At 42.4% G+C, this 12,944-nt stretch overlaps 1 protein-coding gene across 1 annotated transcript in view; it reads right to left on the reverse strand.

Annotated features, from left to right (window-relative positions):
- EXOG (exo/endonuclease G) overlaps positions 1-12,944 on the reverse strand; it is a 31,059-nt gene that overhangs the window by 16,701 nt on the left and 1,414 nt on the right. The window contains exons 2-5 of the mRNA XM_025200454.1: positions 12,803-12,941; positions 10,434-10,573; positions 8,516-8,592; positions 5,691-5,805 (exon numbers count right to left, since the gene is read on the reverse strand). Coding sequence (XP_025056239.1) covers positions 5,691-5,805; positions 8,516-8,592; positions 10,434-10,573; positions 12,803-12,941 — 471 coding nt within the window. The remainder of the gene's footprint in view (positions 1-5,690; positions 5,806-8,515; positions 8,593-10,433; positions 10,574-12,802; positions 12,942-12,944) is intronic.

The following is a 12,944-nucleotide window of genomic DNA, read 5'->3' on the forward strand; positions in this document are numbered from 1 at the left end:
TTGCTCTGGACAAAGATGAATAACCTGCATCTGCCTCTCCAATGACACAGAACAGATCCTTCCTGTTGGCATTCTATTTTACATTTTTATATTATGTGTATATATTCTGCAAACGTATCTCTCAAATACCAAGCATGGTCATCAATCTATCCTTTGCAATAAAAACCTCCACTGGAGACAGATGAACTGACAGAACGTCTCTTGGGATATGGCAGGTTCAGCCAATAGACAGAGCACCATTGGCATACAAGGAGTTTAAGGTTAATTCCCTTTCTGGAACTAAGCAGCAAATGGTACCGGAGTCCAAGCAGGAACTGGGAACAATGCCATGACCAATGCTCTGTTTTAACTCTACAGTGATCTAAAAATAACGTTTTGGGACATTTGCAATGAGAAAAACACCCACCTGCACACCCACGCATCTGTATTTCACCACTTGAATAGGCAAAAATAAGGTAACAAAGACTGGAGAGAGGCCTATGTAACAGGCTAATTCAGACATTCATTTTAGTACTTTAGTAGGTTTTCTTGTTTGTTTCACACTTGGTATCTTTATTCTTCTCTAAAACTGGAGGAGCAGCTTGACTATGGTATTCCCATTGGCACGTCCTAAGTATGCATTTTAAGTTGTTACAGCAGTTATGCTATTGTACATCTCTTAAACAGCAACTTCAACAGAGTAACACTTTCCTTGACAACTTCCTCAGGCTAAACAATGAGATTAGGAGCTGGCTGTAGACTATGCAATCTCTCATTTCTAGATCAGAAGTCTGAATCCAGTTTATGTCAGCACCAAAAGATTGCTGAAAAGGTACTCTTGATTTTTACTCAGGAGCAGATTCCTAGGATTCTAAAATTTATGGTTGAAATCCTGGCACACAAGGACAGGATTACATGCCAGATATTCATCTTTAATGACTCTGCCCTCCCCCGAGAGATGTTTGGCAAATTATGTCCCCTGCCTTAGAAATACAAATCAGTACTTATTGGTCTATCAAAAAAACCCAAAAAACACTTGCATCCCCAAGACTCTCTGCACAAGGGACAAATTCCTAGTGAGAATAGAAGACAATCTTGCACAAAGATGTAATTTTCAAAATGACAGATCAGGGAAAATTTCAGTTATTTTCAGTGTATATTTAGTCTTTAAAAAACGTGACCTAAATAACTATCTGATGTGCAAAAAAGATACATTTTCAGTTTGACATTTTCCACCAGTAGCTGGCAGTAGTAGTTTCTAAGTTCATATTTGTATGGTTAGCTGCAAACAAAATATTCCCTATATCTTATTCTGGAAGAGATAATTAATAAAACAAGAGTTCATAAATATGACCCAATGGTAAGATGCAAATATGGAAACCATCATTTTGTTATTTCCTATCCCAGACCCTTGCAATCCTGAACTTCACTTCATAGTTTATATTAGGACTATAACTGATATGACATTCATGAAAGATCAGAGCTGTCATCAAACTCATGGATGCTGCTATCTTGGCAACAAACTAGAACAAAATGATACAGTAATTAACAGGGCATGGACACACTGTGCCACCCTATTATTCAATCACAGTATGTCAGGTTCAAGTTACTTGGAATAAAGTACAGAGTCTGGACTTATTTTTATCCACAGACTATCGAAACTAACATGTTAAAACTAATGATTGAGAGTCAGAGGGTGTTATTTCTTATATACAGTCTTCTTCCTCCATGAACTGGGAGGAAAAGGGCTCTATCCTGCCAAAGACACAAACTGGAAAATAATGGCATAGTGCAGTGGTGCCCAATCTTTTGGCTCCTCAGGTCAGATAAGCAACGCCAGGTCAGTCCGTGGGCCAGATCCTAGTGCACAGGGCTTAGAAATATGGCAGCAAGGGAGCAAGGACAATGTTAACTGCCATCACTCCCTTGCCACCAATTTTCTAGACCTGTGGGGAACCCCATGGACCGATGACATGGCTGGATCTGACCCATGGGCCAGCACTGCTGGATAGTGGAAACAACTGCTAGACTTGAACAATTCTTCTGCTCGCTGAAAAAGCTTCTCCAATACGACCTGGATCCCTGTTGATTGGTTTTAAAAATTTTTAATAGTTCAAAGTAATTTTTTTCAAGGATGACATACCTGTGACAGAGAGCCTGGGGTGCTCCGTCACAGAGAAGAGCCCAGAGACAGCCCTGCAGGACAGGAAGGGCACAGCTGGAACTGGGCTGCTATAGACAAGCTAATGACATTAATTAGCAGGCACCCACAAGCAACCCAGGAGAGTAATCCGACTGGAAGGGGGCAGGGGCCTGGGAGAAATAAGGCACGGCCAGAGCCAGGCTAGGCAGTTGGCCGTGGAGGCTGAGCAGGAAAGAGCTCTCTGGGGGGTGCCTGCAACTGAGAAGAAAACTGAGTGTGCTAGGCTGCAACAGCTCGGGAAACTGAGGGCTAGCAGCTGATTAAGACCCAGGTTTGGGCAGTAGTTTTGTTATAGCTAGAAGGGCATGCATTTGGTTTCAGTTTGGTTTGGTGCCTAGTGGGGACTAGATGCTTAAGGAAGACCTGGTGGTCTTGGGAGGGGGGACTGCGAGGGATGGCTTGAAGGTCCCAGAACACCTAGCAGGGTGCAGGCCCTCCATGAGCATACCAGAGGCCCCACATGAGCACACCTAGCACACCCAGATGGGGGATCTCATACAGCCCACAAGAGGGGATCCCACAGTGCCTGAGAGGGGCGAGACAGGCCTTGAAACAGATAGTCCTGGGGACTGGGGCCAGGGAGCCCAGAGCCCAAGAAGGGCAAGACTGGGACTTAGGGGGCAGAAGGTCCAAAGCAGGTCAAAGACAGGTCCTGGGGCCCAGATACAGAGGGACAGTGAGCCCAGGAAGGCTCAGCAGCCCAAGAGAGGGCATAATAAAGGTCTTGGAAAGCCAGACAAAAAGCTGGGAAACCTGAAGCTCAGTTTGGTCAGTGGACTAGAGTTGGAGGGCCCAGTGAGAGCAAAACGGGCAGAAGCTGAGAAGGCTGAAGCCCGACATGGGAACAGCAGCAAGCTCACTCTAGGTCCCCCAGGCAGCCTCCCTCCTTTCCAAATAATAAGATCAAAGGCCTGGTGGGCGAGTAAAGAAGGTGAGGACTCCTAGAGTGGGAGCTGGGCCAGGAACTGTGTGGCCACCGGGGGGTGTCATGGCTGGGACCCAAACCTGTCACAATACCCAAAACTGAATGATTTTGGCAATTAAAATGAAATTAGCACTAGTGAGCTACGTGGAAACCTAGGACTTGACCATGGGCACTTCAGCACTCCGAGTTTCTCAATTTATGAAATGAGGAAACCAGTTACCTACCTGATGGGACCAGCTGTGTGGAGGAAAGAGCTCATGGCTCTGCCCCAATCCAGCTGTGGGAGGGAGTGTTGGGGGAGGCTGGCTCCAATCCGGGTGTGCAGTAGGGGGAAAGGGGTGGAGCCCAGCCCTAATCCACTGCTTGAGGTGTGGCAATTTCGCAGGAGGAGAAAGGTGACCATATTAATTGCTACCACTCCCTGCAGCAAATTTGGAGCCCTGTAGGCTGGATGCCATGGCTCCATGGGCTGCACCTGGCCTGCAGGCTGGAGGTTGAGCACCATTTGATCTACAGTACTGTGTGCAGTTTTGGGCTCCACATTTTTAAAATGACAAAGTTAGAGAGGATCCAGAGGCAGATGACAAAGATAATAAAGGGTTTATAAAGCATATCATATGAGGAGAGGCTGAAGGAGGTAGGCACATTCAGCTTGCAGAAAAGGTGCTTAAGAAAGACATGACAGCAGTCTTTAAATACCCAAAGGGCTGCCATAAAGCAGAGGGGAACACACCACAGAGCAGGACGTGGACCAATGGCTTGAAGTTGCAGCAAAGTAGGCTTAGACTGGATATCAGGAAAAATTTCCTCACTGTTAAGAAAAGCAAGGCAGAGGAATAGACTGCCTAGAGAAGTTATGGACTCTCCATCACTGGAGGTGTTCAAGAAGAGGTTGGACAGCCACTGGTTGGGGGATGATCTAGGCATAGCTGTCTATGCCCGTGTTCTACTCTGGGTACTTCCCATCAATCTGGGCTTTGCTGGTTGCCCCCTCCCCACCTTTCTGTTACACGTGTCAAGGTGTTTTTAAGCCTCTCTCAGAAGCAATGAATGTTGGATGCAGCCAAAGCTGGGGATTTTAACTGGGGTGTACCAATGCTCCCACTGGAAACAAAGCCAGAGGTTCCTGATGAGATGGTCTTGCCCCTCCACTCAAGGCCAGACTGATCGCCATATCTGGGATCAGGAAGACAAGGGGGGAATGCCTCTAGTGCAGCACATGGCCCTCTACCAGGGAACTCTTGAGCATATATTAGCAACCTTTCATAGAAGCAGGACACTGGTGCTGTGGTTCCCCTGCTTTGCCTGTGGCAGGTTAGGGTGTTGTGTCTTCTGTTAGGATTGACAGTAGTTTTATCAAGAGTTTAGAGTATGGATTTTAATAGGATGGTTTGGATATGGATGATCCTACCTCAGGCAGGGGGTTGAACTAGATGATCTCTGGAGGTCTTGTCCTACCTTATTTCTCTATTATTCTATGATGATGAAAACTATTTTATTTATTGTTTGTATTGTGTCAATACTCAGAAGTCCCATGCAGGATTAAAACCCCATCACCAGGGATCCTGGTTTTCTCTAATTTAAAAAAAATCCCCAATTTTTGGTTAAAAAAGTAACCCCAAATCCACATTTTCTATGACTTAAATGAAAGGCCACTAATATATAGATAGATAGATAGTGGTGTTTCATTTTAATCATGGAAAAATGTGGATTTGGGGTTACTTTTTTTAAGCTGAAAATTTTAAATCAGAGAAAAACAGGATCCCTGTCCATGACATACAGTAAAAGACAGCCGCTACTCTCCAGAAGTAACAATCAGGGATCAAATCCTACAAACACTTACACAATGTACTGTACTCTGAGCATGCGAGCAGGTGGTAAAGCAAAGTGAAGCCTAACACCCAACCTGAAGGCCTTTCTCTGTTTGTAACATGGAGACCATACACAGCTAATTCTCAAATTTCAGGGAAGATCCTTAGCATCAAGATTTTTAGGAAAAAAATAAGAGGCAGAAGGACAAAAGATGCTGTGTTAAGAAAGGATTACACTGGCTTCATTCAAAGCCTGCCAAAGTCAACTGGAGTCTTTCAATTGGCTTCAGTATGTTGCAAGAGGGATTTTGGAAAACCAACTGACATTAAAATGAATAGAAACTAGTCACCTAAATCCCCTATATGGCTTTGAAAATGCCACACCATGTTTGCATCATAATGATTCTGAAATATGTAAATATTAAAGAACACACACATGAATGATTGAAGAGATATATGTACACCAAACTCTGCTAACTCTCTACTTAGCTGTTATACAAGTGCTAAGTACTGTTTTATTAGAGGCTTATAAAGAGGCATTTAAATGCTCACATTACATGAACAGAATGAATGATTTAATAACAGAACACCACAGTATTTTTTCCAGAGTGTAGCCAGCGCTAATATAGTACCCTCTATTCCAGCAATTTGCCAGTACAAAAGAGTTAAAGTTTATTTGATCAAGCTAGGAGTATAAAGCTTGCTTGTGTTCTATTTAAAGGTACTGTTTACAGAACTACTGAATTTAGTGCATAAAAACACAGGTACTTACCTGATAGGTAACTCTCTTCTTTCCATCATCATCTGTTTGAGGCAAGGTCAAAGGTCCTGAAACTATCCAAACATCCTCAAATCTCTTTGTCAATTCCCGACAATACATTTCCATTCTGCAAGATATTCCAGGAGAGCAAACTTGAAAATAAAAAGTTAAACAAGACATGTCTAAAACATGACATGGAGCACAAAACAAACTGTTCCTAGTTCTTGCAGCATATTTTCAACAACGTGTTCATAAGCTATGCATCAAAAAAAGAGTAAATATATGCCCAATATCCAGTCCCTCTGCCATTTTGTTCCCAATTAATGACTTTACTGACAGCTGGTCCGGCATTCTCGTTGCATACTTGAGAACTTAGCCCTGCTATCATCTTACCACGTTCTCTCAGAACTCAAATTTCTGTTTTTCGTTTATTCAGAAAGGAGTTAGTTATCGAAAGTGACTAAAATAAAGACATTTTCTGAAGGCCTGGGCACACCCTTTTCATTTCCAAAGGTTCTATTGTATTCCTTTCCATTTGGCTCCTCTGTATTTTAAGGGAATAGAGATGCTGTCAGACTTTACCTCCCAAGAGTCAGTTGGCTTTGTGTATATCTTAAATGATAAATTAGAGGATGCCGCTCCCAGTCTACAGCCTGTTTATTGCCCTTTAATGTCAAACTACATGAGGACAACTGATTACCAGAAGCACTGACATCAGAAAGGTACAAATGAAATATGCTATTTTGGATTTAAAAAAAACAACATTAAGTGAACCTGTCCAGTAAACCATTTGATAATCATGTGTGCGTCGCCTAAAACGTAACTGTGGCCACACTTCATGTTAACCGTATTGGTCCCAAGAGCTGCTGAAGTCAAATAGTGTAGGGACCTCTACTAAAGATGCTGTCATATTTGATTTCAAAGTCACACTTTGGTCATCCTTAAAACAGTCAAGGATTGATGGGATAGATTAGAAAAGAGATGTAAGGTATTCAAAGATTTTGGGGAACCGACAAAAAAGGAGAAAGAAAAAACAGAAGGCAGCAAATAAGATCTAAAGACAGACAGATAAGGGGAAATAGAATAAAGAAGAAATAGTCACTAAGACACCAGAAGAAACAGAGTAAAGAATGGATGATGAAGATGGGGAGGAGGAGAAGACAACATAAGTGAAATGAAAGCAAGACATGTAAGTATTTTACAACCTTAAGTTGTATCATTAAAAGATGAATGACAACAAGCACTGAATAAAACACAATACACTAGTTTAGGGGTGGCCAGAGTTACTCACCCTGGGAGCCACATCTGATCCTCAACCAAAGCTCAAGACAAGAGCCGGAGAAGTGGGAGGGTGGGGGCGCTGAGTGGTCACCTCCGACCCGGAGTGGAGGTGACCATCCCCACCTCCCCCCCGCACTTTGGATTTCCCCACAGGGAGCACATCCCGGGGTAAGCGGAGCAGCTGCAGCCCCCACCCCAGCAGCCTGGCACCAGAGCTGGCATTCGGCGAGAGAGGAGGGCGGGCTCGGGGCGTGCTCCCTGTAGGAAAAGCCAGAGCACTGGGAGCTGCCAGGCTGCACTGTCCCCCAAAGCCACTGCAGGGAGAAACAGGTAGGGCTTCAGCCAATTTTGGGAGAGCCGCAAGTACCGTGCTGGTGAGCCACATGCTCGTGAGCCGTGGTTGGGCAACCGTGGCACTAGTTTTACTCCTCTGAAGTGCAGAGGAGGGGCATGGTACTAGGGAAAAGTGGCAACATTTTTAAAAAATGCTATTCAGTTGCTTCAGTCCTTCAGATTCTAGGTGCCAGGGAAGGAAGTCAAGCTCTCCCCTGTCTTCCTGATTAGACTACTCTGAGAAAAGTAAAAAGGTGTCTCAGCTCTAAAATGGCATATGCCTAAGCCTTTGCATCAAGAAAATGTTATGCTCAAATGCCTGAGGCATTAAAACAATAGAAAAATCTCTTTAAAATGTTATAGCACATTATTTATCTATAAAATAGTATAACCTTACTCGATGCCTCATATTCTTTTATATGTACTCCTGTAAAAGTAGAGAGCTGTCTGTGGATGAATGATGATGCCTTTTTATACTACATTTTTAGTGCAATATTGTGTATAATGTAGTTCTCCTTCCCTTGAGTGAGCCTTGTAAAATCCAACCCTTGTTCCTTCTAACCTAGTAAGCACACAATCAGAGTTGGTTTTAGTTAATTATTTTTCCATCTCAGAAGAGAAAAGAAACAATATGCAGAGGGTTAAGACAGATCTTCCAGACACTTCACCTCAAAGCTGTTATCTTGGCAGCTTTCACAAGTGATGAGCACTACATGGATGCAAGAACTGCCAGATACATCCAAGCCCTGAAGTGTTGGTGATTCACAAGGCTGCACTATGTCCTTGAGGTAAAACATGACCCAGTGCCCAAAAACTGTCACTGGCATGCTGCTCCTGGAACTATCTTTAGCGTGAGAAATTAAACCAAGAGCTGAACAACTTGGAAAGCTGCCATGGGTCTTTTCTTAAGAACAGGGTGATTAACCTGGAGGGCCTGGCTAAGCTCAATGAGGGTAAGTAATTCTGTTTACCCAACCTAAATTTTCCCTATGATTTCTGCTGGATAAAGAATTGAAATGGTTACATATTCATTTTGTCATGGTTATAGAATAACTGCTCTTCGTCTAAGGGCAAGCCGCAGTGATTCCTGCATATGTCCTATAAAGTGCCTTTTCATGCCAAAAGGGATCTTTTGGGGTGAAAAGAGATATATAAATATAGTTATTTGTGTTACCCCCTTGATTAACCTTTCATTCTTAGTTCATTCAACAGTGATCTCTTACCTGTTCCAAAATCCAGCATTATTCTCGTAATTCTGAGGCACAATGTTGGAGAGATAAAATGTTTCAGCCATAGCTTGCTTTATAAAGAGAAAAAAAATGATACCTTGTTATTAAAATGTTAAATTCTTCCAAGCGTTTAAGAAGGTTACGAGTCAGTACCTAGATCTAGATCAAAACTTGGCTAATGTAATTATATAAAGAGCAAGTCAAGCCAGCCCCCTAAAACACATTTCCAAATATTTTAGAAGCAAGTAGAGGTGTAAAATTTGGACATAAACTTTGCAGCTTGAGTCTATCCACAGTTCTACAGAAACATTTCATGCCAGATAGTGGCACAGAATGAATGTGTTAACAGAGTATTACATTTGTAATTAGGTTAGGAATAGGTGAACAGTTTTTTTCTGAAAGAGAAGGAAATTTTTCCTAGGCATTTTACTTCCTACGCTGGCTGCAGAGTTTGCACCATGTTTTTGCCTTCCCATACCAGAAGAGGTTAGAATAAAAATGTAACACTATCATTTTAAAAATATATAGGATAGAGATGGTGGAGTGATTACCAAGACCTCAGTTCTGCAAAAATGTATATAGCTGCTTAAAAAGTCACAGATAAACAGGAATATAACCGCTTCTGTGGTTGTGGCCCAGGTAGTTTCAGCCATGATGAATTCTTGGCTTCCTTCTACCCCTAGATAACTTCAAGTACATATGAAAAACTGAAAGGAAAAATCTCAAGTACTTAGCCTGACCCTTAATAATTTTAAACGCTCTCTCAGATTTCCCCGTGTTTATAGAATGTAAAGGATTGGTTGCAATGTTTAAGACAATGCCTGCTACGGGCACTAGTCGTACAACCTGTGACCTACTCCAGATACAGTATCTAACCTACTTTCAGTTCTGGACCTCATTTTACAGGCTATTACACACACTGAAACAACCAGAATAACACGGACAATTATCTATAAGGGACTCTTCTACTAGAAGTAAAATGACTAGTGCATTAATTCCCCACATAACAGTTCCATCACTACGCTACTCCAGAGCATGCTATATTTCAGGACAAAAATACAGAGTCAGGCTGCTACTTAAATAACAATTAACCTGTACCAGGCAAATTTGGCACTGGGACCAGATACGTCCAAAGCTGTTTTCTTAGTCAGCCAGGGGCTTATTGTCAGAAGCATCAAATATACAGCCTGCAGGCAGGATCTGGCCTGCAGAATCCCATAATCTGGCACCTGCTGTGGGAGTCCTACGCCACACAGCGTCTGGGTGTGCACCGTCCACAGCGCCTGCTCGGACCAGGCCCTATACTGCACCATCCACTCGGGCCGGCATCTCAGACCAACCCAGGTGGGTGCTGTCTGTGCTAGATCAGGCAGATGGGCCAGATGAGTTTGACACCGCTGGTTCACATGCCCAACATTTTGGGACACCTCACAAATTTCTATATCAAGTAAGTAAAGACACTTCATTGACTTTGAAAGAACTATGGCAAAGGCAAGGCAGTCATTCATTCAATACTAACGATCAAAAAGGAAACAGATCTTAAGCAATCTAATCAATACCCCTGCCAATCGATCTTCCTGCCCTTTGTAGCATATTTGCTTTATCTAAATCAAGTGTTAAATGTCTCAATACCTGTTGACAGGAAGATAGTGTGCTACTTGCCCTCGCTCACTTATAAACTTAGCTCTGCAAGACAGCTCTGAGGTTTGACTGGTAAGCGTTACCATTGTAATTTTACAGACAAGGAAGCAGAGTCCCAGGGCGTTAGAATGTCTAACTCTCTAATTCAAGTCCCAAGCTAAAGCAGGGAGACCATAACTCCCTCTTCTTAAAGAAGTAAACATTGTAATGAATCTGAAGACCACCTTCTTCCCCCTTTTATTGACAGACACAAACTCAGAAAAATTCCTACCGTTGAAAATTTGTTATCTCCTGCTGGTGCCATGTGTCCTCGTGACCATCCGCTCCCTAAGTAGTCTTCATTGACAGCACTAAACATTAGAGGGATATTAGGATCTGGTTTGAACTTACAGTGCTTTCGGTCTGCAGAACCTAAGGAACAACATACTAAGTGGTTAGGTGATCAGCGAATTATCAGCATTATCAGACAAAAAGAGCTGGTCCCCACCAGGTATCCCCAAGATGCTCGTGTTTGATACATGAAATCCTGAATCTAGTCTGAAGACTTTTCACTCTATATAAAAAATAATGGTTGCATTTAAAGCTGTGCTCCAGCCCTGAACTTATTCCTACTGCACAGGAGAAATTCTAAGATATATTGTTTAACAAAAACTGCTAAGCTTAGAGGAAAGACAGACAAATGTGACAGCCATTTTTCCTCAGCTGGAGTAAATCACCAAAGACCTACTATGCGAACAAAGTCACAAAGATCTACACCAGCTGAAGACCCATTTCCATCCTACAAGGATTCTGGCTTTTCCAAGTCGACATAAGAAATGTGATGACAGTACTTAAGCAAGTTTATAGTTAGTAAAAGAAATACTGAGTGGATGCAATTTGTCCTGGATGAACAGAGCAACAAGGCCATAACTTCTAAAATTCACCTAAAACAAAATTTCAGAACAATGAAGTCAATTCCAAATTTTCAAGGTTCAGATATTCAGAGACATTAGATTCATAGATGTCAGGGTCGGAAGGGACCTCAATAGATCATCAAGGTTAGTGCATTTGTCACTGCTCCGGTAAATGCCAGTACAAGCTAAACTACTCTTGTTAAGAAAGAGACGAAAGCATACCAATGGTTTTAAAGTTAAAATTTTACCATGTCCAGGGGACAGTCCCAAACATACTTGCAAACTATGCCGTTGAATATTTCAGGTATTTTACCACACGATAAAAAAAACGAACAAACAGATTAACTTCAAATGAAACTTTTTGAAGGGTTTGTCCAAGATACAGGGGGATTTCTACTGAATTGTTAGTTGTAGTGTTAAACAGGCATTTTCTCATCTTTTAGGGAGACAGCTACTATAAGAGTATTAAGCTAAAAAATGAGAACAAAAGTACTTAAATTCATCCTGATCCAGCAAAGCATGTCATTGGGTATTTAAGTTGCATTTCAACATGAACTGAAGTGCTTTGTTGAATTTTGGCCAAAGCAAACAACAGCATATTAAAGACAATTTAAACTTGATGCTCTATATTGACTACAGAAGATAGATGAAGGGCTCTTTCCTGTATCTATCAGCATTAATCACTAGAACGTTACCACCCCAAACCTCAATACTTGTAAGACAGACGTGTCATTTGTTGGTTAAGCTTGAAGAACAGAATATACATTCTTGTATCCTCTATGCTTTGGTAATAACAATAAATTGTGCTGTAATTTCAGTTGTATATATTTCTATTTTCATATTTAGATTAGCCTCTTTCCACTGTTCTTTGGAAACCCTTGGACAAGTTTTCAAAAAATTAAAAAAAAAATGAATGTCTACAGCACAATATTTCTAGAAATAAGAAAACTAAATGGTCTTTTCAGTTTTAACACCCCAAAGTATGCAGTTTGGATCATGTCTTGATCAAAATACCTATCCTATAAAGCACACAAGTATAAGGAGGTTTAATTTCAAAAGCCCAGTTAGTTTTGTTCTGATCATTTAGACAACATTATAAGGCGCTGGCTAGCTAGAGGCACCGGGAAGCAATCCTAAATGACTGCTTTCATTTAGGCTTGAAGGCAATGGGAATACTTACGTTGATTATAACCATTTACAGGATTTGCCTTTAGTTTTTTAAAGTAATATCTTAGTCGCAGTCTTCATATATTTAGAGATACTGCCTATAGAAAACATTTTACAATTATGTCATTATTCATTCGCACTCTAGAGATCGGTGTAAATTCAACAAAAGTAATTTGTGATGGCTGTATATTGCCTGCATTTCATTCAGTGAAGGTCGTGAAGTTCATTTGCTTACTTTTTTTTTATGCACAGGCAGCTGCGGTGTGACATTCACACGCGTGATAACAGAGAGCAGCAAGGTTAAGTCACCAAACCGGCTGCAACAGTGGCTGCCTGGCCTCCACCCGCCCCTCGAGCGCACACCTTGGGCTGCACGCTCCCGTTTCTGCACCCGGCGCCAATCGCCCAACGGAGCGACGGCGACGTCCGGGTCTGCCCTAGGAAGTGCACAAGCGTTTCCCTCGAGCGAAGTGAAGCGAGGGGAGGATCCAGGCCTTCATTTCCTTGCACCTTTTGGGTTTTTTTTTTTTTTTTTACCCTTTGCCTCATGCATTTCACACCGCAGCACGCCCGCCCCTACCTAGGGTTTTCAGTTGGGACACGTGCTCCACCACCCATCTGGGGATCCGCTTGGCCTGGTCGTAAGACAGCGCGTGGTTCAGGTACGTCCTGCTCTCGGCTCCGGCGTCCGGCAGCCCGAACTCCTCCAGCGCCGGCGGCTC

The sequence above is a fragment of the Alligator sinensis genome, unplaced genomic scaffold (genome assembly GCF_000455745.1).
Source record: "Alligator sinensis unplaced genomic scaffold, ASM45574v1 scaffold599_1, whole genome shotgun sequence".
Classification (NCBI taxonomy): domain Eukaryota; kingdom Metazoa; phylum Chordata; order Crocodylia; family Alligatoridae; genus Alligator; species Alligator sinensis.